Source organism: Camelus dromedarius, chromosome 6 (genome assembly GCF_036321535.1).
Source record: "Camelus dromedarius isolate mCamDro1 chromosome 6, mCamDro1.pat, whole genome shotgun sequence".
Classification (NCBI taxonomy): Eukaryota; Metazoa; Chordata; class Mammalia; order Artiodactyla; family Camelidae; genus Camelus; species Camelus dromedarius.
In genome coordinates, this window is record NC_087441.1 from 2,428,671 (window position 1) to 2,455,843 (window position 27,173).

The following is a 27,173-nucleotide window of genomic DNA, read 5'->3' on the forward strand; positions in this document are numbered from 1 at the left end:
ATGCAGGTGCCGGGGCTGGGCTGCTGGGCGCCGTCCCCGCTGTCTCTCCTGCGCGCTCACGCTCATCTTTATACAGAAAAACGAGAAGCTACCCTGTTGGGCTTCGGCTTTCTACCTTAATTTCTTCGTCCCTTTTGTTCCGTTCCTATCCTGCACGTGTCAGCAGGTGACCCACACGTCTCTGCTGTCGTTCTCCGGGCCACTTCCCCATTAGGTGAGGGATCCTTCCCGAGACCATTTAGACCTCCGGTGCAGGCAGGGGGGTCGAAACCGTGAGGAATTCACTCACAAGAAATCCTGCCTCTTGCTGCAGCACGAGTGCCCCGAAAACACCTGCCGAAAGAGTCCGGACTGGTGAAAGTAACTCCTGCATCGCTGTGTGCGAGCTTCTATTGCTGTCGTGACAAATTCCCCCAAACCTGCTGGTGGCAACTGGTTATGCAGTAGCTCTGGAGGTCAGAAGTCCAAAATGAGTCCCCTGGGGCTGAAATCGGGGCGTGGGAATGGCTGTGTTCCTTCTGGGGGCCCTAGGGGGGACCAGAACCCTGCCTTTTCCGGTTTCCAGAGGCACCGCACTCCCTGGCCCTTGGTCCCTTCCTCCCTCAGGCCCAGTCACAGGTGTTGAGTCCCACTGTCCTCACATCACATCACCCACCAGCATAACTCAGGAGACTCCCTGTTTTAAGGTCAGCTGATTAGCAACCTGAACTCCACCTGCCCCCTCAATTCCCCTTTGCACGGGGACCAGCACGTGACATCTTTCGGGGGCCCCTTATCCTATCTGCTGCATCATACTGGGCGTGCAGAGATCTGCCCAGTTTTCAGCCTGTGTGTGGTACACCTGGGGAGATGAGGTGTCAGGAACTGTGACGCTTTGGGGCCTTGCCTTCTTGGAAGCTGAGTTACCTGCCACAATCTCCTGGATGCCGGACGCAGACATGAGACTCCAGGTCAGAGCCCCGCCACCCAGCACACAGCGAGACTCCACGCACATCAGTGCCCTAGAGCCCAGGCTTCTGGGGTGGTGGAGGGTGGCCAGGGCAGAGGGTGTACCCAGGGGGCTGCACCACAGCCAGGGGCCCGAGTTGAGAAGCCCCAGTAATTTCTAAAGGGCTGCAGGCAAACTGCCATTGTGTACCCAGGACAGGGACACGGTCCTGCCTTCCCTGGCTGTGTGACGTCCTTGAGGACCAGCCGAGGGATTGCTCACACATGCACAGACATGAAGCCCTGGGGATTTGCTCCTAATAGCAGTGGCTCTGTTTGGTATCTATTGGCCCCACTTGCTGAGCTGAGTGTCACCCCAGAGGCCACACAGAGACCAGGGAGAGGAGGTGGACTCTTGCGAGGGGACATCCAGCTCTCAACCACAGGGGCACACATCTGTCTTTCATAGGACTTAAACTAGTCCTCCAGACTGCTTTCATGCAGAATATTTTGTGCATATCCTCAAATCCAGCTTGTCACTTCTCCTAAGTAATGCCAACCCAGGCCATTAGCCGTATTTGCCTCCCAAGATGCTGAAAACATGACGCGTGTAAGGGAGCCATGAGTCTGGGCTCCTGGTTTCCAGTGCAGCCCCCTGGGGTCACCTAATTCTGGGGTCCACCAAATTCCTGTGTTTTGTCTTCTCTGTGACCTCAGGGTAGAGTGAGTGAAGCTCGTGTATGAGGGTAGACCCCAGTGCAGTCTGTGACTCAGGTTCTGGAAGCCCAGTGTGGGGTCTGTGGGGTCCACAGGGTGTGGACATGTCCCCGACCCAGAGCGCATCTTCCACACCCTGACATGGGACGAGGGCACCTCCCTTCACAGGAGCTTTTTCAGTGCATCTGGGCTTTTACACAGTGACTGTAATTTCGTGATGGATGCACAGAAACTCAGACTACACAGATGACCCCGCACAACAGAGAGCCACTCAGTCAAAGCACACTTCCTGAGCAGGGACCGCACGGCTGTCCCAGGAGCGGGAGGCTGGGCACCCACAGAGCAAGGCCAGCGATCAGGAAGCTGACCTCCCAGCAGGGGAGAGAGAAGACAAACCAGGACCAGCACAGCCCCCGGTAGGCGCCACGGGGCTGGGCGGACCCAGGGGAGCCGTTCAAAAGGTAAACCCACCGTTATGATTTGCTGGTTCTCCTCAGCAACGGGTATTACTGACCCTTCAAGGCTGAGCCCGTGATTTTTACAGTTTAATTTATTCTCTTGTCATGGCTACAATTCAGGATCTAAAACTCAAAAGCATTCATTTATGACACCTGTCCAATTTGGGTAGATGTCTGTCACTTTACTGTGATGAGGGAAAACATCCAATAAATATTTGGCATAAATGAGCTTCAGTATGGTGTTTTTACCACACCTGAGCTCAGGCAGGAAAGCCAGGTTTTCCAGATTATAGCTGTCATTTCCACTCAGAAGTGTCGTTGTTGGCAGTGAGTTCCATTTATTTCAGGGTTTTCCCACAGTTTTCCTTCCTGAGGGCACGGGACGCCAGCTCGGCCCCGACCTCAGGTCTCCTGGGTTCCGCTCTGGACCAAAGGGCAGATTGTGACACTGGAAACTGATCACGTGGAGACACGTCAAATCCCCAGGCTTTCAGACTCTGCTTTATCACTTAAAACTATGGACTTAGAAACTGGATCAATCAGGTTTTGTTTTTAAACACAAATAACAGTTGAAAATGTAAGTGTTCAGACTGCAGAAGATTTAAGAGAAATTATAATCACAATTAGGCTCTTCACATAACTTCAAAACACATTTTTGGAGCCTAAGGTTTTGCTAACATAAACTCGAGCCTGGTTACAAAATATCCCCCTAAAAGCTGGAAGCATCCAAAGAAATCCAGACTCACATAGACCTCAACCTAAAAGACACTGATATGACAGTGAAACTTCACTTGCTAAGCCCTTGAGAAGATTAACGACAGGGCTTAGAGGTCAGTGGGCTGTCCAGACCACCGCTCACTGGGCTGGGCCTGGGGCTCCATGTCCCCCCAAAGTTCTCGTGGTTTCTGACTTCCCTTTCCTCCAGCAGAAACCTTCCACGACCCCTGAGGAAATTAGAGAAGGCAGGGCCCTGGCATGGGAGGGGGGCACGGTCTAAGGACTCCTGACACTGAAGGAGCCTGCTGGTCAGCAAGCAGGGCAGGGGGAGGGCTACTGCGCAGGGGAGGGCTGCAGGGGGAGGGGGAGGACTGCAGGGGAGGGGGAGGGCGGGGGCAGGGCACGGGGAAGCTTTTAAACCTCCATGTAAGATTCCTGATGTTCACAAGTTCCAGCACAGCAGACTTCAGAAGCACCACGATAGTTAACCGCTCTTCTTGCTGCACTTACCTAAATAACCAGAGACTAGGCTTATTGTACGGTCCTGCTGTGCACTGTTGGGAAAAACTGGGGGTGGTCGTAGAGAAAGGTTACGTGTCAGTGGAAGCCCTAATGCCCTCCCGGGCGTGTCTGTTTCTAGTCCTGTTCATTGTCTTGAGGTTTCATTATCCACCTGCAGGCCCGACTGGACCCCGGCTCTGGGGCCCTCGGGACCTGGCCACAACTCTCCAGACTCACATTGCCAATTTTCTTCTTGTAACTGACTATACTTTCAATTAAAAAAAAATCATAAGAAACTTGAATTCTTATGAGTGGAGAAGCAGAGACTTAAATCTGCGTAACAATCTTTCCTTTGTTCATCTGGCTTTTCCTGGTAGCCAGCTCCCACATCTGGTCTCCACCACAGACACACACGCACACCCACACACGCACTTCCTTCTCTGGCCTTGAGCCGAAGGTGGCATTTAAGTCAGTGCTATTAAGCAGCGGCTTGGGCCATCTCCAGAGTTTCACTCAGTTCTCCTGGGTCTCTCCCGTGCATACAACAGAGACACATTTTACTGAACTTCTGTTTGATTCTGTCTTGTCAATCTGTCTTTTATCACAGAGGGTCTCAGCCGAAACCTAGAAGAGCTGAGGGGAAATTACCCTCCCTCCCCAACAGCAGCAGAGCTTGATCTGGGCCTGATGATGTCATACAGGCGTGCAAGGCCTCGGATCCACAGCAGGCCTCGCAGCCCAGACGCCGCACAAGACCTAGGATTCGCTGAGCTGTAAGTCCGTTTGTATCCAGTCCTCCCCTGCCACTTGGTGCCAAGTAGCATAGGCAGGTTCGAGCGCAATTTTGTCCACAGTGTTTCTAAAATGATGCCCAATCCTCTTCCTTCTGGCTCCTCCTCTGGACCTCATTCTCCTGACTTGCCTGGTGCCACAGAGCGAGGTACAGACAGGACGTGAGGTCGGTGTGGGGCGCCCACCTCCCTCCCCGAGCCTGCCCTGCCCCTGGGCAGGAATCCTCTTCTCTCTACTCCAAGCTCCAGCACAACACAGGGCACAAAGAATGATTTACAAAAGAATGAGGCATTGAACGGGGGGCCACAGGACATCCCACCTGGGGCTTTGGGGTCCTCAGGTAGGTGAAGGGCTCTTGTTAACTTCGTGAGTGGGTCATCCGAGTTCATTTCTTCTTCCCAAAACTTCACTGCAACCCTGGACACAGAGCAAAGGTTGTCCTTGTGTTTGCAATTGTCACAATCAGACACTAGAGGGCAGTGTGGGACCCTGCAGGTGTTGAAGGAAGTGTTGCTTCCCTCCCAGAACAGGTGCGCAGCCCTGGGGAGAGGGGGCGGGGGCGGCAGGTCCCCATCCTGCCCTGGATCCTTACACCCTGTCAGGGATGCCAGCCTGCAGGTCTCAGCAGAACTGGGCATCATCTGCAATCTACGTCAACATTGCCAAAAGCTGTGTGAGGAGCACAAATTTGCGAACCATAAGCCTACACAGGAAAGTGTCCGGTTTGCCTGACTTTTTGTTGGTTTCCTAGTAACATTAGTTATCTTACACCTAGAAGGAATTTTTTTAATGTCTCCTTTAAAATGCCCTTGTAGAGGAGCAGAAACCTTAACTTTATTAAATGTATTTTTATTAGACAAAATCTTTCTCATAACAGGTCTACAAGGAAAAACTTAATTTAAAAAGGGTCTTTGGTGGGGGTGATGGGTAGAGCTCAGTGGTAGAGGCAGTGCTTAGCACACATGAGTTCCTGGGTTCAAGCCCCAGTACCTCCAGTAAAAATAAATACAAGGGGAGGATGCAGCTCAGTGGCAGAGTGTGTGCTTAGCATGCGTGAGGTCCTGGGTTCTATCCCCAGTATGGCTATCACAAAATAAAAAATAAAGAAATAAATCTAATTACCTCCCCCCAAAAAGAAAAATAAGTAAATACATAAATAATAGAAATAAATAAAATGAAAGGGATCTTTAATGGTGAAAATGGTTGTGAGTCAATGACTCGGGTAACCACCAAGGAGAGATTCTCAGACAACAGACCTGCAGTGTGTCTGTGGTTTTAAAACATCCCTGTGATTCTGGGGACCTGCCCTGGGGAGAAGCGTTATTTATTACCATGTGCAGCTCTAAGTTCTGTGAACCGAAACAGCAAAGCCCCACCCTAGCAGCGCCTCCCCGAGCTGCTGCCCACTGTGGGCTGCTCATCACCACGTGGATGTGTGACAATGTGTCACACTCGCTCGTCAGCCCTGCCCCTGCCGACTTCACCCTGACCTCCCAAGCTCGCTGCTCCTCCGTGATTCCCCAACTCAGTTGAAACACTTTCACTCACACCATTTCCAAAGGACGCATCCAGAGATCACTTGGCCCACAGCCGCTCTCCCAGCCCCTCCCATGTCATCAATCTGCTGATCTTTCAAGGGTGTCTCCTGTCCAACTCCTGAGTCTGGCCTTCCTTTCGTCCGGTTACCCCGGGCTTCTCTCTGCTCAGCTGGCCAGCAGTGGTGACCCCCGGGCTAGGCTTCCAGCTGCAATATTGCCTGTCAAACCCATCGTCCACACTGCAGCTCAAAGTTCTATCAACAGACAGTCGTGCCCGTATCATTTTATCATGTTAAAGGATAACCTTCCTCAGCTCTGGTCCTTCTGTAGAAAGTCCAGCTCTTCGACCTGGTATGTGAGCCCCCATGACCTTGGCCACTGACCGTGTTCTCAGTCAATCTTGAAGCCCACCCGCCTTGAGTTTATAACACTGTCCATCCAGTAGAGTAGCCTCCAGCCACGCTTGTCTATTTAAATTCTTAAAATGAAATAAAATTCAAAATTCAGTTCTGAGGCCACACTGGCCCTGTTCCGCTTGAGGCCAGGGCTTCGGTGCTGGACAGCACAGAGCCTAGAACATGCCGTGAAGGCAGACAGTCCCCCTGGTCGGCACTGTTCTAGCCTGTCGGGCAGGAGTCTTAGTCGCAGACACAAGAAGCCTCGCTGGCAAACTTAAACAGAAAAAGAGATTATTATTGAGTATTAGGTACCTTGCAGAACTTCGGGAGAACAGGCCTGGGAGCTTCAGGACAGAGATAATGTTGCGGGAGGCGGTCTCCCCAGAGTGCAGGGCTCCGCCCGGGAAGCGCCCCGGCCCTGGCCACCTCCCCCCGCTCAGCCTGCCAGGGGCTGCCGGCAGCATCACTGCAGCGGGGCACGCCAGGCCTGGAAGGGCGACACCGCTCCACCTGGCTCCCATCTGCCCAGCTCTCACCTGGGCACCTGCTCGGGGAAGCCCAGGTCACCAGGGGATGTCAGAGCTGGAGAAAGATCAGAGCAATGCGGCTTCCCGCCTTCAAGTCCCTGCGGTGCAAGAAAGTCAGTCTGTCCCACCGCCACAGCCGAGCCGCCCCCGGGGACTCAGACGCCAAAGCCGCGCGGCGGCGGTAACGCGGCACCCAGCACGCGCAACAGCTCTTCGTGAGTAACGGGAGCACGCACACCCTCTCCCAGCGGGAAGCCCGGAGCCGGCCCTCCTGGGAGCTCGGGGCTCCCCCTTCCAGGGCAGCCCCGGGGAGAGCCTGCGAGCAGGTCATCACAGACAGCTGAGCGCTGTCAGCTCGCCATGCACATGGCAGCAGGGAGACGCGGGAGCAAGGGGAAAGAAAACGCGTTGCGGCAACACCCGGGAGGAAATCATGGGTAGTCACTGTCACAGGCTGAACTGTGTCCTCCCCCACAGTGACCCGCATTCGGAGTGTCCCGTCCCCCAGGGCCTCAGAGTGGGGTTGTGTCTGGGAACGGGGCCTTCGCGCAGACTGTCGAACTAAGATGGGCTTTCGGGATGGGCCCACGTTAGATGTGACTAGTATCTTTATAAAAAGGGGAGGGCTGGATCCAGAGACAGACACACTGAGAAGACACAGTAGAGGGCAGCCTTCCATGTGCCACGCCGAGGGCCCCGGGAGAGACCAGCCCTGCCCTCACCTCGGTTTGGATGTCCAGCCTCCAGAGCTGAAGGAGAACCGACGTCTGCCGTCTATCTGGATTGTGGGGCGTTGTCAGCAGAACCCTGGAGGCGATGCTGACTGCCTTCCGGGCCAGCTGCTCCCTCCCCTCCCCTCACTGGCACCCCAGCTGGCTGAGGGTCTCTTCACTTTCTTCTGGCCTGGCAGCCCCACATCGCGGTGTCGACCTGTCTCCCCACCAGGCGAGCTCCGCATGGCACCCCCCCCCCCCACTGAGCAGGCGCTTTCATCCCTGGCTCATCGGGAGAGGCCACCAGCCACATGGTGACACCTCTTGGCCTGCAGCTCACAGCCTGATGTCATCTTTAGGCCAGCTCAATGGAGCTGCATTTGTGCCCCTGAGGAAACACTTCCCTCCACCCGCAGAGCACAGACACGGCCAAGACACGCGGCGCTCCTCATGGCCCGCTGGGTCACACCAGCACCTGCAGCCCCCACCGTCCAGTCCTCGGGACCCAACAGGGAGAGACGACCTAGACCTGCAGGAGCTCCGTGTCCACCGCCTGAGCTGGGACTGCACCCCACCCCCGCGCTGTGTCCTTCCTCAGGTGGCCCCGCAGCATCCTGACAAGGCATAGTCCTCGCCAATCCTGGAAACATCAGCCACTTGCCCCTTCTTCCTGTCTCGTTCCGCCCGGCTGCTGCGTGGAGCCGTCTGGGATGCAGCTTAGTTTCCGCTCGCGCTCAGCGGGCCGGGGAGGCCTCCCCGGAGGCCACGCGGGCCAGGGGGCCCAGCCGGGAGAAGCCCGTCGCTCACACAGCTCCTGGCTACCTCTCAGACTAAAGGAGCCTGGTCTGGGGGCTGTTCCCTCTGCCTGGACCCCTTCCCCAGCTGGCTCCTGCTGGGGACTTGGGCCTCCAGGCCTCAGAGAGGCTTATGGGTCCCACGTAGAGGAGCAGCCCTCCTGCCCAGCCCGGTCAGCGTTCTGGTCTATCTCGTCTCCCTGCCTTCTCCCTCCAGCGCTCAGCACAGCCACACATTCACGTATCCTCTCGCTGCCTGCGTCTGCAGCCAGACGTGAGTAGAGGCCTCAGCTGTTTGTGCTCGCCTCACCCCCAGGTGCACTACCTGACGTCCCCTGGGCGCCGGCAACACCTGTGGGGCGGGTGGAGGCTGCCGACGGGCTGGTGGGGCCAGGTGCGGAGCAGTGCAGAGACGAGGGTGGGGGCCCCCGGAAGTCCGAGCCGCGTGCACCTGTTAGAGGAAACCCCACCCCCTGCCCCCCAGCCCACCCCAAAGTCACTGAAACTTAATTCCAACGCCTGGTGCCCGTGGTGTGTAAATGTAGCATGCACTTACTCGCTTCGCACCCAGAAGCCGCAGGTTCAAACTCGGGGTCGTTCTGAGCTGCGTGAGGACCAGTCACGTCTCAGGAAGTGAATGTGGGTGAAGCTGGGGTTCTCCCTCCTGGAGGGGAGCCATGTGAGATGCAGGGAACACAGAGGTGCGCGGCCCCCACCAGGTCCCCTCCAGGTGGAAACGTCCAGAGTCACTTGTACGGCTGTAGCAGCCAAAGTCCCCTTCAGTTAAATGACCCAAGGACGCTAGGGTCTGCTTGGTCAGCATAGAATTCTGCCAAGCTACATCTCATCTTTTTAAGCATAGAAAGAGCCCGAGGATAACAGATGAGGACAAAGCAAATATTAGCTTTCAGATTCGCCGCTTAGAACTGCCTCGCAGACCCGGCCCACGTGGGCGTGTCCGTGAGGCCAAAGCAACAGCTGAAACCAGTCAAACTTTAACCCGCGCTTGCGGGTGAGAGGGTTCTGAAGGTTCCGAAGGTTCCGAGGGTTCCGAAGGTTCTGAAGGTTCCGAAGGTTCTGAAGAAGCACTCTCACCTTTGGCTACATTTCCATGTTTCTGAGCAATCCGTGTCGCAGTAGCACCCTCCTAGGGTAAGGCCTTCCGAGATGCCACCACTCTGCTGGCCCTTTTCATCTCTGTCCCGTACGCATTTAGAAGGCGTATAACCGAGGCCTCGTCCGAACCCTTAGACTCCAAGGCCCAGCCCACTGAGAAGCGGCACCGCTGTGGGAGGCTGGCAGAACTGGCTGCGGGTTATTTAGTTAAAACAAGAAGGAACCTTTACGGCGTATCCAAGGAAGCGATCTGTAGCTGACACAGCAGGTGGGGGCCTTGCGTTGTGACAGGAAAAGCAAATTCATGGCCTTGAAGAACATGGAAAGCTGCCGATGTTATGTATCCCGAATACACATATTTTTCAACTGCTTGAAACATCATTTAGGTTAAAAAAAAAAAAAAAGTAAATAACAGACTGATCTAAAACGCACCTAAGCTACCCGGATACGGAACAAGATGTGAAAAAAGTGAAGAGCTGGTTGGTCCGCAGCTGAAAGCCACGCCCCCGGCCGACAGCGGACTTCCGAAGTAAGGAGAAACGCTGACACTTCGTGGCCTGAAGAGCAGAGCTCATGGAGGGGTGTTGTCTGAGTCTGTTCGTGTGTCAGTTACAGGTGAAAAAGAAGGTCTATCACAGTGGAGGGTGCGCCAGCCACGTTAGCTGAAAATCAGGACTTACTGGAATTTTAAAATAAGACCCTGATGTCTCTCATTGCTTTGTCCATTATGTGATGCAGAATGAAAATCTTTATGTCTGGATTTCTGAGGGAGACACTGTGAAGAGTGTCGTGGATAGTTTGTCTAATTGTTTATTAAATATGCACCAATTCTGTGACTCATCCTTATTTTATGAAACTATCAAGAGAAATAAAAGCCAATGAATATAATGATATTTGTCGGTGCTTATTGGAAGAGTTTAAAAAGATCTGCTCTTCCTTTATCTCCAATTCAAACATTTCTAGAAATAAAGGGAAAGTCTGCCAAATAGTCAGTAATCAAAGCAACAAACGACAGTGTGATTTGTGTCTTCTCCCCCACGTCCCACTGCAGGTGAGTGAGACAACCTGAAGCGTAAAAGCTTCATTTAAAAGCTTATGATCTAGCTAGACAGGTATTAGAGCTTATTTGCAACTGAAATTTTTGAGCCACAAATCAGTAATGGTGATTTTACGAAGTGTTCTAACATAAGTGAATAGGGAACGTTTGTAAAGGTAATAAACAGTATTACGTAAGTTCACTGCAAAAACCTCCCCGCTGAAGAGATGCTTTTCAGCTTAGTAACTAACCTTTGACTCTGATGTTAACACAACTGAGTTGAGACAAGAGCAGGGGAATTTGCTTAACAGGAACTTTGAATCTGATATGCTTTTCCTACAAAGTAAGTTCTTCGAGAAAAGTATGTTAGTTTTGTCAGTATGAACACAAATGTTAAAGGAAATGATTTTTTTCTTTGGGTGCTCGTTTCACGTTTGGAATTGTTTCACTGTGTTTGGAACAACTTGGGTGTGTGAATATACTTTTTGCAACTGTAAATTCTATGAAATTGAAGTGCAGATCAAGTATTCCCTGTAAAAATGCAGCATCTGAATTGAGGTGAATCATGAGTGTCAAATGTACACCTGATTTTAAGAAAGTACAAAAAGAAGAAAATGAAATATTTCAATAATATTTTTATTGATTATATATTGAAATAATATTTTGGATATATTGGGCTAAATAGACTGTGTTATTAAAATTAACTTCACCTATTTCTTTTTATATTTTTAATGTGGCTACTAAAAACTCCAAGTTCAGGCTGTGGCTCCTGTTACGTTTCTGTTGGGCGCAGCTGATCCAGACTGTCCCCCGCATGGAAGAGGGGAGTTCTGCTGTTCCACTGACCTATTAAGTGTTCCACTTACTGGGGAAGCTGGATCATGTCCTCATAGGTTCCCTTGACTAGTTCCTCTAACCCTGTCGGTTCCTGGGAACTGAAGGATAGACCCGCAGCCTGGATGCATTCAGATTCAAGATGTGGGGTGGACACACGACAGGCGCTGCCGACTGGCTGTTGCCTCCTGCCCTCGGGATGCGGATGCGGGACGGGGGATGCAGGATGCAGGATGCAGGATGCAGGACGCGTTTAGCATCTGTGGTTATGCTGAGTGGCTTTAGCTGCCTGCCTCGTTGTAAATTTGCATTTCCCCTTTTAGACCAGCAAATCGCCCCCAGGACAACACTGCTGCCCTTTGAAGACCCAGTTCCCACTCCTTTACTGAATAGGTTAGCATCCTTGATTTTTGTCTGAATCAGTATTTCACTGGGGATTACAAACTGGTGTTTTAATCCTGCCATTCCTTCGTATTTATTACCTGGACTTATTCTGGAAAGGAGAGCTTTCCTTCACCACTAGGTCTGAAATAGTTCAGACAGACAAATGCTTCTTTCCTTTTAATTCCCAAAAGACTTAGTGCACTGATTACAACAACAGAGTTTCCGGACTTCTGTTGGCTTTTCTATATGTCTTTTTAAAGATTTTTTTCTGTTAATATTTTATAAAAAAAAAAACTTTATTGGGATATAATTCACATATCATAAAGTTCCGCCCTTTAAAGTGCACAATTCAATGGTTTATACCATGGTCACAGTTGTGCAGTCAGCCCTAGGCAGCCACCAGTCAGCTCACCGTCTCTGTGGCTTTGCCTGCTCTGGGTGCTTCACAGAAGAGGAATCACAGGACACGTGGGCCTCTGTGTCTGGCTTCTTTTACTTTAGCGTAGTGTTTGCAAGCTCCGTCCTTGTTGAAGCACGTGTCAGAACTTCATTTCTTCTTATTGCTGACCACTATTGCACTGTATGGAAAGTCCAAATTACATTCATCTACTCACCAGTCAATTCGACACTTGGGTTGTCTTCACTTTTTCGCTGTTATTTCTGATGCTGCTCTGAGCGTTGGTATACAAGTTTTTGTGAGGACCTATGCTGTTGTCATTCCTCTCGGGTGTATGCCTAGCAGTGGGATTGCTGAGCCGTGTGACAACTGTGTTTAATCATTTGAAAAACTGCTAGACTGTTTTCCAGAGGAGATGAACCATCTTCCACCCCCACCAGTGTGCACGAGGGGTCCTGCTCGTCTACATCCTCACTGACACTTGTTTCCTGTTTTGTTTTGGGTTTTTTTTGTAGCTATTCTGGAGAGTCTGAAGGGGTATCTCCTTATGGTTTTGATGATCATTTCCTCGATTGCTAATGATGTTGAGCATCTTTCCATGTGTTTGTTGGCCATTTGTACATCTTTTTTGGAGAAATGTCGTCTATTCAAATCTTTGCTTGTTATTTAATGGGGTTATTTGTCTTTGCATTAGTGTAAAAGCTGTAAAAGTTCTTTAAATATTTTAGATACAAGTCCCTTATCAGATTTATGATTCTGTGGTCTTTCTTTCCGTCTTCGTTTCCCCCAAGGATCATGACCTCACAGAATGCACATTTCCATCGTCTGTCATCACCATCCTTTTGATACTCGGATTGTCCTGTGTGTAGCCAGTGGGACCCACCCCCTCACCCCCAAGGATGGCTTCCTGTCCTGCCCGCACAGCCCCTATTGTCTTCAAGAGCATCCTCACAAAGGTAGAATTTCGTTCAGTGTCAGAAGGAAATGAGAGAGGGCTTTCCAGACTCCTGCAAGCACAACCCCAGAGCCTGTCCCACACCATTCGGGTCCAGCTCTGCCTGCAGGAGCAGAGAAGGCTGAGAAGGAGGCTGGCTCCCAGCACCGGCTAAGTCTGTGTCAGAGATGGAGCTACTCAGTCTGTTGACTTGGCTTCCCCCAACCTGGTTTTCAGCACACATGGAACCAAATGATCATGCAGGAGAAGCAGAGACAAGGACCCAGAGAGTCCTGAGCCCTCTGACTGTCCTCCAAGGACAGAAATCCACACAGACTCTGCCTCTGTCCTCCACGAGAGCGGACAGTGCTCACAGGATTGACGGGTGGCACAAGGTACGTGCTCTCCCTAATTCAAAAACAAAGACAAACAACTGAGCCCGGGCTCTGAAGCGACCCTGACGGTGCCCCCTGAGGGGACTCAGGATGGGAAAGAACAGGACACTGGTCTAGAGTGGCTTCTTGAATAAAACAAAACCTCTTCTGCTCCCGCTCGCCCTGTGAGAAGGGCTCCTGGATTGAATCATGGTTAAGGTTTGTCCCCTAATATTTTCCTTCCTTCTGGAGTAGTGGGTCTAAAACTTGAGCTATCGGAAGAATCAACCGCAAATTCCTAGACCCCCAGCCTCAGAGCTGGGGGTTCTAGAGAGCTTCGTTGTTAAGGAGCCGTAAGCGGTTCTGAGGCAGGTGGTCAGGGACAACGCTTGCAGAAACGGTGCTGAGGGCACCTGCCCCAGTTACTGTCCTCACCTCTCGGAAGACTGAGTTTTCCTGTTCGGGCCTCAGTGGGGCCTTTGAGCTTTCTGTTGGTTCCTCACTGTGTGGAGGAGTGTGAGCTGGAGTATTTAAGTAAAGGAATACACTGGCCAAAGGAACATATTAATGTCCTACTAAGTAGCGAACCTGGGATCTGAACCCTGTTCTCTTACTTTGAGAACCATACTTTCTCCACTGTTTCAAATGTTGCAGCCAAGAGGGCTTCTTCCAGGGGAATGCGTCTCTGCTGCTTTAGATGTGGAGCAAGCCTGAACCGTGATTCAATCCAGGAGCCCTTCTCACAGGGCAGGTGGGTGCAGAAGTGGTTTGGTTTTATTCAAGAAGCCACTCAGTTTCCTTGCACTCACCTTCTGGGTTGACGTGAGAAGAAATTATGTTTGAAAAGTGCCTAGTGGTCAACAGCGGTAGCTATTAATAGGAATACAACGAATGATCAAGACCTCTTTGCTTCTCTTAGGTCACAGTCCTACCTCCGCCATGAAGCTCCAGTGGAAATATAATGACCTTCCTGGTGTCACTATGAGGTTGCAGTGCTGTGTACCGAGATGTGCTTTCACAGATGACCAAGGTCAGATGTGACTCATAGACATCCTAACAGAAAATAAATCTGATTCAATGAAACGATTGCTATTTGAATTCTCAAAGGCATTTCTTTTCTTCTTTCACACTATTTATTTTGAACGGCTAGTATATGCTCATTGTACAAGCTTCAAAAGGAAGAGTATACAGTGAAGAGTTTCCCTTCATCCCTCAGCCTCTAAGCCATCCTTAGAGGCAGCCACTGCTAACATTTCTCCTTTATCTCTGGAAACATGAAATGGTATACTCTCTCTGTCCCTGTGCACAAACACTAGCATACTTTACACACAGTTCTGTACCTTGACTCTTTTGTCTTATAAATCTTAAAGCTCTATCCATATTAGCACATACAGCTCCCTTACTCTTGTAAGCTGTCCTATGGTATTGGATGGAATGGATGCCCCATGATTTATTTAGCTCTCTTCCTTTGGTGGATATGTAAATCATTTTCAAAAATAATGGTGTTTACATTCCAATGGACTTCCCTGCCAGCGATGCCTGAGGGCTCCCGTCCCCTACCCTCACCCAGAACATTTTAAATGACTCAGCCGGCTACATTTTTGGCCGGTATAAAACGTTTGCAATAGACAAAACCCTGAACATAAGGAACCTCCCACGTCTCCCTCTCCCACCCGCTGCGCCCGGCACGTGGCGCTGCGGCACCCGCGCTCCTCCGGAGCTAGCGGTCCCGCTCGCCTGCACTGGCAGCTGCGTCTGGGGAAGAGCCCTCTCGCCGCCCTACTGCGCTCCTCCCGACGCCCACCTCGTCTGGAGCCTGCGGGCCCCGGGCGGCTGCGCGGGGATTCGCGGGCGCTGTAAAGGCCCACGGGGATGCGGGCCGCGTGCCCTTGGGGGCGACAGGGAGAGACCCGCGCGCCCCGGGACTGTCACCTGCACGCCCGGAGCGCGCGAGCGCGGGTGCCTAGCAACCGCCAGCCAATCGCCGCCCGGCCCCGGACGTTTTACGGCAGCGGGCTTCGCCCCCTCACCCCCGCGCCTCTGAGGGGCGGGAAGGAGGTGTGCGGCGCGCACCAGCCAATCCGCGCCCCGGCCTCCCGCCCTGTGCCCTCCCACAGGCCGAGAGCCGGGCGGCGGGCGGCGGCCGTAAGGCGGGCCGAGCTGTCGTGAGGCAGGCTGCCGGGCGGTTGCGGTGTCCGCGCTGTCCGGGCCGCTCGGTGTCATTGGGCTCCGAGGAGCGACGGCGAGGGCACTGCGGGCGGCCCTGTGTCCGGCACGGCCATGGCGGGCGCGCTGGTGCGGAAGGCGGCGGACTATGTCCGGAGCAAGGACTTCCGGGACTACCTCATGAGGTGACGAGTCCCCCGAGCCGGACCCCCGCGACCCACCGGGACGAGAGGGCGCGAGGGCGCGGGGCTGCGGTCAGCGGGCAGGGGATTCAGGGGTGGCGGGGCGCGAGTCTGGGCAGCCGGGCGGGGCTGCCGTGGTGGCGGGACGGTGGCCGGGGCAGCGGCGCAGGGTCCTCCGGACAGTGAGGCGGGGGACGGCGGGGCTGGGGTCGCGGGGCAGCGGGGCGGGCCGAGCCGAGCCCAGGCGGGAGGACCCCGGCCTCCGGCGCAGACGGGCGCGGAGAGCCCGGCGGGGACGATTTCCCGGCCGGGTCCCGCTAGGTGCCGCGAGCGGGGCGGGGGCTCCGCCTCGCTGCACCTGCCGGGTAGGTGCGTGCTCAGGGGAGCGGCGGACATGCCTCGGCTGCGGGCTGGGGGAGCGCGCGTCCCGGAATTCCGCGCGCTCGGGAAGGTGCGCAGCAGGTGCCCGAGCTCCTTTCCCGGGCAAGGGCGCTGAGCCCTGCCGGGTCGACCTCACCCTTCCGATTTCTCCTCTTAAGGACTTCAGGCGTGGGACGGAGTCAAACCTGAAGTGTTGTGTTTAATTCTGACGTCAAAGTAAGATAATGTGTCTCTAAGGGCGTATTTTTTCTTATTCTGTTTCCATTAACCCTTCCGTTCCAGTTAGAAGCAGGGCACTGGCGGGCTGAAAGGCCTGAAAGACGTACTTTCTGTATTTTATTTTCACCTCTGATCTTTAGATGCCTACTTTTTATTTCAAAATACTTAATAGAACAGTTTTATGTATAGTTTATTTAGGAGTATAAATTTTAGTTTTCCTTTGTATGACTGTTAAAACCTAGGTTAGTGTAGGACAGGAATGTTTTTCAATAGAGAACAGCCTGGTAAAGACGTAAAGTGCTGACAGCTGAGGAGAAATAAACCCTGTTGTAGCCCTGAAAAGGGCACGGATGGAGGCAACTTCATTTTACTAAACTTCATTTTAGTATAAAAGCAGTTAATTTATTTTAATCTTGGATTTTATTGCAAATACTGTTTACTTCTAGTTTTAAAAAGCAGTAGGTAAGAAAAATAATTGTCTGCCATGTGATGGAATAAATTTGGAAACAGAAGCTTCACACTTGACTTTCCAAAAATGAACTTTCTGTACTTAAATAGGACTGTGATTAATTAAAATAGATGTTTAATACTGGGGAGCAGCGCGTTTGTCAGATTAATGTGCTGGAAAAATCTGAACAAAGTTGTAATGTGAGAATGTGTTCCTAGTCCCTGAAGTTCAGTTTTTCTATGGCTTTAAATAGCACCTTGGTTTTTTTTTTTTTTTAAGCTGATTTTTCTCCTTTGTATGAGCCTTCCTAATAGTTAAGTACAGCTAAGGTTAGAAGTGTATGATATAATTAAGAATAAGGTGATTACATCTTATCCTTATATGAAATGTTTTGATGATTACCTACCGTTCTATTACATAGGAAGAATTTGTAAAATATATGTATTTTCAAGGAAGAGAGTTAGCCCTGCTTTCCTAAATTTATGTTTTTTTCTACTAGATAGGTTTCTGAGAGCCAGCCTTTCAGTTGAATACTTTGATACACATGGTCTAACCTTTTTTTCAAAGATTAACTTCATGTAGCTTCAATATTTATATAGTTTTTTATGTAGAAGCATTATTTTAATTGAATTAAGCTCTGACTACATGAGGAAAAGAAGAGGATTGCTATGTCCAGGGAAGTGCTACTTGGTTAGGCACCGGACTAGGATTCAGAGAAGTCAGTCCGCATGGACTTTAGTTACCCTGTCTCTGAAATGGGTTTAATGATAATGCCACATCTGGTTGTGTTGTTGAGAAAATTGAACTGGATGAGGGACGTGAAAGTACTTGGAAACTGCAAATCACTGTATATTTCTATTATGTCCGGCTATTTTTGCAGCAGAAACACTTTTTAAAGTGTACTGTTACTGGAAAAGTTAAAATCTTAAGAGTGTTACTGAACTGAACTTGGGTCCCTCACCCGACAAACAGCAAAGCTGATCTGCTGACACCCGGTTGTGGTGAAAGTAAAGTGCTTACTGCAAGTGCTTGTCAAGCAAGGAGAAGGGGCGGTGTTCAAACCACCCAAACTCCCAGATAGCTTTCGCGGAGGGGTTTTAAAGACGACTTTCCTTTCCTGTGAGGGATGCAGGGTGTGCGATCAGCTCATGGGCTTTCTTCTGACTGGTTGGTGGTGAGGTAACAGGGTGATGTTTTGGGAGTCTTAATCACCAGCCTTCTGGTTCCAGCTAGTCTGGAGTCTCCTGCTTGTGGTCGGAGTGAGTCACTGTCCTCCACCTGGGTGGGGGCTCGGGGGCGCCTTAGTTCCTGCAGAGCACATAACACAGGAGAAGTGTTGGACTGTTACGTGTACCCCTTGAGGAGGAGCTCTCGTAAGGCTGCGATTGCTGAGCTGTGTTTTGTGTTGTGTGGGCTTTTCCTTTGTTTCTGCAGCCGCTCACTTCCCTGGTTAGTAACTGCTTGAGTCTGCTCTTTGGAACTTTGCGAAAGCCTAGGAGACTAAAGCCTTTTTCTCCAAACAAGAAGCAGGGGACATGGAGGGGCTTTTGTATTTGGGAGGGCCCCGCAGGGTTCTGCTGGGTTTCGTGAGATGTAAAGCTCTGTGTTGCTGACCTGCAGTTACTTTTGTGGACTGAACAGGTGAAGTGAGATGTCGCCCTGGCCTTGCTTTCCCCGCTGCGCTCAGCGGCCGTGGGACTTCCTGCCAGCGCTGCCAGTCAGTGATTGAAGACAGATTTGGGGTCTGGTATCAAAACTCTCATCAGAGCCTCTTTTATTAGCTTTTTCCCCTAGAAAGAGTGCTTTCATCCTAGAATTTATTAGAGGGAACTTTTCCTGATTTGTTCTTCTGGTTCACAGCCCCTCTTTGCTTTTGCAAAGGCAAATCAAGCAGTAAGAAGAAAATTTCATGTTCTCTTCAGTCAGATGAGGTTCTGTGCCTTTGTTCTCACCCATCAGTAATTTGTTCTATGTACTTTGCACTCCTGGCTAACTAAAGATCCCCTGCATTCTGTTTACAGCCTGCCAAAGGGGTGCGGGGCTTTTCCGAGCTAAAGCCATTCGAGAATTTAAAACATTTTATTAACAGCGTAGTTGAGGTTTTCAGCAAAAATTTAAAATCATATTTCACATAGATTATAAACTCCTGTCAGTTACATTTTAGGAAAAGATTGAAATGTCTTTCTCACCAAAGTGGATTTATAAGTATATTTTTTAATGTTGATCTTTTTTTTTCAGCAAGAAATGAATTAAGAGAACAGGCTATAACCAAAGGCAGTGTGTGAACTTTGTTTGGGTCTGGTATAGTCAAAGCCAGCTGTAACAGGCATTACTGGGACAACTGGGACATTTAAGTAGGGTCTTACATAAAAACATTATGTAATTATTGACAGTTTTTGTTGGCTTTATTGTTAATCCCCCAGGTTCTGAGTTTGAGCAGTGGGTTTGAACCCTGGCCCTGCTGCCCTGCAGCCGCGTGTCCTTGGACGGACGCTTAGTTGCTGTGCTGTGGTAGCTGTGTAGTGACACAGCTGGTGCTGACAGAAGTCAGTGTTCTGCTTATTCCTGTTGTCATTAATGTTCCGTGTGGAATCCCTGGGTTCCTGGGACTCCTTTTGGTGCCGTCCGTCTTTCCTTTCACGGCTTACTTCTTACCTTAATGAAGATCCCCAATCAAGGGCCTCCTGCATGTCAGGTTTTTTTTTTTTTTTTTTTTTTAAGAAGCTGTTTCTTCACAGACCTTATTGATGGAGTAAAAGAAATAGCTCTTTTTTTCGCTCTTCTCTTATTCTCCCTCCTGAGTTTTGGTTAAGAAGAATAGATTAGAATGAACAAATAAGTTTTGAGAGAAGACATAGATTTTAATGACTGGGTCAGCCAAGGTCTGTGTATGTTAATTCTAGAGATTTACTCCCCTTAGAGAAGTGAACAGATATATCTGTGCACGTATGTATTTGGATAAATGTGCAAAGAATATTTTCTTGAGTAGAACCTAGATCATGGAGGGTTTGCAATTCAGTTAATCAGCATGCTCTTACCAATCTGAGGTCAGTTAGATGCTGACGATGAGTATTCTCCAGTTAATACAGTGTTCTATTCTAAGTTAAGTTTAACTTCCGAGCTTCCAGGAGAGCTTTAGGAATTTATGTTCACTAGCCAGGTGAGAAGTCGCCCTGGGACGCCGGGATCTTTCCCGGCTGTAGAACACGAGAGCTGGCGTGGGCCTCAGATGTCAGCTCGTCCAACCCTTCACTTGCCAGATGGAAAAACTGGCATCTCAACCAAACAGGATAGTGGAGACGCCAAACTCGTGAAGCCAAAACGGGAATGTGGGTTTAGGATTTAAAGGGAAATGCTACACGCAAGAGTGATTTGGAAAAGAAGGTTCAGGTTCTTTGTGCGCACCTTTCCTGTGTGTCTCCCTTTGCCGCCCGGCTGCCCTGCCGTGTGATTGACCTTCACAAAGGAATGAGGCTGAAAGTGTTCAAGCAGAACTGGCCACAAGAGTCTCTTTTCTGCCGTCCAGTTTAGTTTTGACTGTCTAAATATAGCTGAATATCACACATTCTCATTGTTAAAACACTTCCTCGTTTTAACCTGAACTAGAAAATCAGATAAAAGTGGGTGAGAATAAATGAATGGAGGCGAGCATGCTCAGCCTGTAGGGGACTCACCCCCCTTTCAGTGGTGATAGAAACAGACTGCGCTAGGCTGTCGCTGGGGTCCTTTTAGTGATGTAAGAGCGAGTTGTAAATTATGGTACTTTCAGAGAAAGCTAACAATTACTGTCAGTAATTTTAGGAAAATAAGAAACTGAAATAGGCAGTGCCCAGGAGACATTAGGAAGATAAAAATGAGCTCAGAAGAAACCTTGAGCCAAATAAACAGTATTCCAAATAAAGGAGGAAAAGAGGATAAAGTTTATTCCAGGGCCATCCTCCATCGTCACCTGCGTCTTCAGTCTTAACTGGGGAGGTTGGGTTTCCCCACCACGATAATGCAAGGCTGCAAATGAACCAAGAAACCCTTTTACGCGTTTTCAGGGGTTTTTCTTTTACCCTTCACGGAAGTAAAATGAAGGCAGCACACCGAACAAAGAGAAAGTCGAGTGTGTTTTCCACCCGGTGCTACCTCACTGTCCCCCAGCTGTGGTTTGTGTAAGTTCATCCTATTCTGGAACAGAAACTAGTACATACCAGGAAGCTTTCTTCAGTTTGGCTCTGCACAAATATGCTTTTCAGATGTTTTGACCAATGACTCATGTTCTGGATGACTCTGACATGGAGTTAAGGGATGTTGAGTTGGGGATTTTTGTATCTGTCAGTGGTGTTTAGAATAGCTTTATTCTCATTTGTTTTATTATCATTAAACCACTATTAAAATTAAGTGATCGGCATTATTTTTGTGATCATTTTTGTGGAGGATTTTCAGGTTGAGGAGGGTATGAGGGTAATTCCCTCTTCTTCACTTTCCTTTATAATCTGCACTAAGGTCACCTGTAGTAAAATAGGGTAGAGTTTGAACTATTGTACAACTCAGGGAGAGTGTCCTGAATTGAAAAGTAAATTATCTTAGATTTTAAGACATTTTAGATTTTAAGAACTCTTGTCTTTTAAAACATTTTTGTAGGGAAAAAAAAAGGGCCATTGGTGATTTGTCAGTAAATAAAAGGCCTGTGTTCAGATCCTGAACAGAGGAGAGTGACACCATAGGTGGCCACAGTCCACGAGCTACGAGGCAACGCTCCCGCCGTGGTGAGGGCGCCGCCTCTGCGCCGGGTTGAGGCGCTGTGCTCGGCGTGGGCTCACTGGGGAGCTCCGCCTTGGTGACGTGATTTGTTACCACAGTTGAAACATAATCTGTTAAAACACTTCACTTAACATTGAAAGACGGGCTCTTTCTAGACTGTCTATATTTCATAACAGAACGCATCTGAAATATATTATTAGCACCATCAACGAATACTTTCATGCGGGAAATTGGAACCTCCCTGGTCCCTAAGTCAAAGCAACAGGAGGAGTCGCTTGGATGTGCCTGGGTGTGTAAAGGATTTTATCATTTTATTTCACTAATTCTTTCAGTAGCTACACTTGAAGATTTTTGCCTTAACAGGACAACTCAACTATATCCTGGAAAGAATTGGTATTTCAGAAAGAAAGCTCACTATAAAACTTTCAACATGTTTTGAATAGAGTTAAATTTAACATTCAGGAAAACCATTCACTTGATGTTAAAAGATTTTTCTCTCCATTCGTTCAGCAGATATTTTTTGAGTGCCTTGTAAATGCTAGGCCCTACTTGTTCCAGAATTTCATCCATGAACAAAATACAAAGTTACATGCCTATTTTTAGAGGCTTACATCCTGGTGATAATCCATCAGTAAGTAAAATGGAAGGTTCGTTGCAGATAGAAGTTTGCAACGTGGTGCGTCTCTCCAACTTGTCATTTTCAAAGCAGTGCCCCCTTTTCGCCTGTGCTGCCTCGTCTGAGCCACCAGCACGGGGCAGGGGAGCTCACAGAGTGCGGCCAGTCCAAACTGAGATGCCCCGGGAGTGTCAGCACACAGGTCTCAGAGACTTCGTGCCGGAAGCACCACACTAATACCTTACTAAGCTGATTACATGTTCAAATTAAAATAATTTGAAATGTTGGAATAAATAAACTTAATAAAATTACCTTGTTGTTTTTTACTTTTGTTTTTCCCCTTAACGGCAGTACTGGGGATCGAACCCAGGACCTTGTGCATGCCAGGCATGCACTCTTCCACTGAGCTGTACCCCCACTCCATGTTTTTCACTTTTGTTAATGTGGTTTCTGGAAATTTTTAAATTACATATGTGGCTCCTATTTGTGACTTGCTTTGGATAGCCCTGCTCTAAGGATTGTTTATTTTTCATAAAATTAAGGTTTACTTTCATTAGGTCAAAGTTATTAGTAGAAATATCACTAGATCTTCTCAAGGAAAAAGAAGAATGTGCGCTGCTGTTGTAGTTCTGTTACTGGATCTGGGATTCCTGCATGAGGCTAGAGTAACCTGACAGAACCCAAATCTTCCAAAGCATCTGATCTTTTTTTTTTTCCCCCTCCATGTCTCCCCGTCTGAACCTCGGTGACTCCTCACAAAATAGTACGGTAAGAACACTTTCTACTTCATTTCAGGCTTTTGCAGACTTTATGCATTAACAAAGTAACAGACCGCAGGCCTGGCGCGCTTTGCCTGAAATGGCAACCAGCCCCCAGGCCTGCAGGTCACGGGCTCGGGCGGCCCCAGGGCTCCCTGGTTCTCTCGTCCGTCCTGAACTCAGTGCTGGCGCGCTGACCGGCACCCTGCACACACAGACCAAACGTGTGTCTCAGACAGGGCGGGAGAGCTGAAGCCTTGTCCTAGGTGCAGAGGTGCATCACTAACTGTCCCAGGTTAGGTGTTTCAGTAACTAGTGTTGAAATTATTTGTATCTTTTAGTTTCTTTTTAAGAGACGTCTTAAGTATATCTCAGTGCTTATCATCATCACTAGTGCACAGGGAGCTCTTAACCTGCAGAACTCGGCTTCAGATAACCCTGCACTCAGCACACGGAGACTTTAATGCCGTCCTGGGACCGGAAGTCCCCCAGGCACTTCGGGTTTCAGATTTATGCCCTGGTCTCTTAGCCTGGCCTCAGCTGTGAGCGGAGGCCCTGGCGGAGCTACGCCCCTGGGTGTGTGTGTGTGCTGCGTAGACCTGGAGACCACCAGGCAGGGCAGAGCAGCAGAAAGAGATTAAACAGCAAACGATGGGAATGGACAAACGTGGAGAAAGGCCTGGTCAAAAGAGGAAGGAAGACCACGTGGAAGAATAGAGTTGGAAGTGAAGTGGCACCCAAGGGGGGACAGGTAGGGGAAGAAGTGAGTCGGTGAGGAAGGTGGATGCACATCACCAGCGGGCTGGAGGGTGAGGGTGAGGGTGAGGGAGAGGACGCGGCCGGCCCCCTAGATACAAGGAGTACTGGCACTCAGCAATGAGTGCCTGAGGCAGAGTCCAGTCCGAGGGCACGAGGACGCTCACAGCCACCCCGGAACCTCAGAGATCGTTGTGGCAGCAGTGCCTGCGCTTCAGGGCTCGTCACTCAGGTGTCGGGCCCCAGAGCGCCTCCCAGGCGGCCGCGTGGGAGCACCGGCGCCGCACAGCTCTGTGAGGCCTGGGCGTGCCGTGTGGACGCTTCAGAGACCCTTAGATCGCGCCAGAGGTGACTCTCATTTAATCTTTTCTCACACTTCCCTTGTTTCTCCCTCTTACAGAATTTTTGGATTTTGTGCCTATTGGTCAGTATTAGAAGTGCAAGTCCAAAAGTGTGCTCTGTAGGCCGAGTTTATCTTAATGCTCCGATAGGCAGGAAGGAAGCACTGCTTAATGTTCTGATAACTAAAAAGGGTGTTTAGCTAACAGTGTGTGGTTTCCTTCATATTTTAAAGCAGATGATGCATAAATAAAACAATTTTTAACTTAATGGGAAAAGTCACTGGACTTATTTCAACCTCAGAAATTAAATTAAATTGGATGTCACTGCTGTTAATGAGGGACAACTTGATTTTGGTGTCCTGGGGTGACTACAGTTGTACATGAAAAACGTGGCCCATTTTTAAAGTATAGATTGTTGCTATTACTTCAAAAGTATTTTTCAATCCTAATTTCTTATTATCTAGGGCCCTGGTGTAGATTTTAGGTTCTCTGATCTTAACAAAGCTCACATGAGTTGAAAAGCGATGCCTTCCCTGATTAAGTTATTTTCTTCAGAAAAAGTATCCAACTTAGGGTCTGTATTTTAAGAGGTATTGACAGATACCTTAATGAAAATTTGAAAAAAGTTTTGATAACATTTAAACATTACATTATAGAGAATAGTTCTAATGAGGTTTAGGTTCATGTACGAAGTTAGTCTCAGTTTAAAATTCTCTGAATGGGACAGTCAGATTACTTAGTCATCATTTGGAAGTTGGTAGGGGCCTTGGTAAATCCCTTCCGGTTTGGGCTTTCCTCGTAAGAACGGCCGCTTCAGAGGCAAATACTTGAACAAGCAGATGCCTGCATGCTCAGCTTCCACCAGTAGCCGCGGAGGGTGTGCGTGCAGGCTCGTTTCCACACATTTCACGTTGGTGTCTAAGTAAGAAACTGCAGCTGCTCAGGCTCTACCTTAACCATCCCTCTTCTTTCCCTCATTTCTTCGTAGCACTTCTGGGGCCCAGTGGCCAACTGGGGACTTCCCATCGCTGCCATCAATGACATGAAAAAGTCTCCGGAGATCATCAGTGGGCGGATGACCTTTGGTAAGGACGCAGGTTTGAATAACTGGGAAGATGTTTATATACACGTATACCTCTGGCACAGCACGGCCCCAGCCCACAGGGCAAGTCTGTGGCTCCAGACACTGCAGTCACTGTTAGCAAGTAACAGAGAGCTTGAGGGCGCTGAGGGTGTGGCTTCTCCCAGTGAGGAAGAGACAGGGTTACTGTATTCTGAAATATTGATTGAGGAAGTATTAAAGTCCTGTTTGCCCTTCAGAGTTAGTACACCCAGTTAAAGAATGTGCCCTCTTGAGCTGTATTCAGAAAACGTGTCAACAGGTTTACCGGAAACCCTGATACTGCCCATAAAACCATTGTTGAGGGGATTAGTAACAATTCTTTGAGATAATGGACTGCACACAACTCTAGGGGACAGAAAAAGAGGTTAGAACTAACGACAGCTCACTGACATTGTGCTCCTCAAACGTGTGAGTAGTAAGTAGCCAAGCGCCTAACGGGGCCAGACCAGCTGACGCGTCTCCCGTTCCTGGAACGCGTGAGCAGCAGCGTCAGCGTCTGTGAAGGTTTTAGCAGAAGAGCTTTTCTTTCTTGAGGATCAGGCCTCAGTCTCGGAGGTTGTAAGTCGTCTGTCTCTGGTGTCCCTGGCAGCGCTCTGCTGTTACTCCCTGACGTTCATGAGATTTGCCTACAAGGTGCAGCCTCGGAACTGGCTCCTCTTCGCCTGCCACGCCACAAATGAAGTCGCCCAGCTCATCCAGGGAGGACGGCTTATCCGACACGAGTAAGCAGATCCCAAGTCATGTTTTTGTTCTGAGGAACTGGGGAGAGTGAGACAAAACTCTTAGGAGGCGTGGTGGGGCTCCGGGTGTGATTGTGTACACGTGGGCTCAGGGGAGCGGCTGGGGAAACTTGATCCGGAGCAAAACTATGCCGAGAACTTAAAGCAGTGACTGGGCAGTTAATGCAATGCATATTGCAACATGAAGATTAGCCTGAAATAGGATATTAGCCTGTTTATAAAATTGTGACTTGAAATGAGTGTCCATAACGGTGCCTTCTTGAAGCCTTCCAAAGCCTCTGAGACTGTCAGTGAAATTTTCTTTCTCACTGAATTTTCCTCCGCGCTTCTTCCAGGATGACCAAGAAGGCATCAGCATAACAATGGAAAGCAAGGGGACCAGCTGCCAGCGGCTCCAGAGGCAGAGTCCATCATCAGGAAGAGTCTCACCAAAAACAGATGCTGACTGCTGTTTTTACTAACCAGATTATTTTTCTAGAAATAGCAGAGCACCCCTGAGCCCACTCTCTGCTGCCTTGTAAGTACGAATATTCTAGTCCTCTTCAGAAAGAGTAGCTCGAATATGCGATCAGGTTCATGATTCCCAGTGATGGCTTTATCTGCAGTAGTACGTGTCCTGTCTGTTAGAATTTACTGAGTGAAAACCTGAAGAGAACAAAATTTGTAACCACTAGCATTAGGTACTCAGAAATCATGGCTTTTTCTTTAATGACCACGAGACGGCGGACAGCTGGCCACATACCTAAGATCACATTGTCAGTGTTTGAAAAGATATTTGTATTTCCCTGCAGTGTGTATATTGAAATGCTGTAATTAATGGCAATAAATGATTTAAATATTTGTCAAATGAGCATGATTAAATACCTTGCTGTGCTTATTAAGGAACTGTAGAACTATAGCCCTGAAAAGACAGCTACTGGGGAAGAATGGAACTCCTTGAAAATATCAAGATTAAAAATAAAAGTAAACTGACTATACTACAATTGAAAAGAAAAGGAAGGAAGAAAGGAAGAGAGGGAAAGAGAGAAAGAAAGGAAAGAAAGAAAGAAAGGAAGGAAGAAGGAAAGAGAGAAAAAGAAAAAGAAAATTAATCACGATGGCCAGGGAAGTGGCAGCTGGTGGCCAGTTTCCTGGAGCATCCACAGTCCCAGATGTAAATAACGTGCCCTTTCTCATGGGTGAACACCAATGCACCCCAACACCGCACCTAAAAACTTCCCAAAGCAGCCGGGACTTGTTCTGGACCTGTGTTTCTCCCGAGGCAGGTGTTCTGACACCTGCTGTGGGGATGGCAAGCCCACAGGATGTGCTGCTGGCCTCTGGGCAGGGGGTGGAGCATGGCAACCAGGAACTGCTCCCGAGGAGTTGGACCAAATGACGGAAAGTGTCCCAAAGACACAGTCCTGACTCCCCGTTCGTGCTAGGCAGCAGTTAGGGTTTTTAAACTTCACCCTGAATATGAGCACAATTCTCTGTTCCCTGGCAACAGCGGGTGAGAGCGGCAGATGTAAAGCTGACACCCGCAGGGCCTGTGCCC

The 27,173-nt window shown here is 49.5% G+C and overlaps 1 protein-coding gene and 1 long non-coding RNA gene across 3 annotated transcripts; both read left to right on the forward strand.

The window, feature by feature from the left end:
• The first annotated feature begins 9,578 nt into the window (after window positions 1-9,578).
• Window positions 9,579-14,295, forward strand: LOC135321468 (uncharacterized). 2 transcript variants are annotated; one of them, XR_010381186.1, is made up of 4 exons: window positions 9,579-10,249; window positions 12,641-12,805; window positions 13,021-13,178; window positions 14,077-14,295. It is a non-coding gene; the product is annotated as an uncharacterized LOC135321468 (long non-coding RNA). The 2 variants fall into 2 exon arrangements; XR_010381185.1 differs by having other exon boundaries at window positions 12,641-13,178.
• Window positions 14,296-15,317: 1,022 nt separating this feature from the next.
• MPC1 (mitochondrial pyruvate carrier 1) lies at window positions 15,318-26,486 on the forward strand. The gene is made up of 5 exons (XM_031456694.2): window positions 15,318-15,508; window positions 22,683-22,686; window positions 24,762-24,858; window positions 25,486-25,618; window positions 25,972-26,486. Exons 1-5 carry the CDS (start codon window positions 15,438-15,440, stop codon window positions 25,994-25,996), a joined length of 330 nt encoding a protein of 109 aa, XP_031312554.1. The 5' UTR covers window positions 15,318-15,437; the 3' UTR covers window positions 25,997-26,486.
• Window positions 26,487-27,173: the final 687 nt, after the last annotated feature.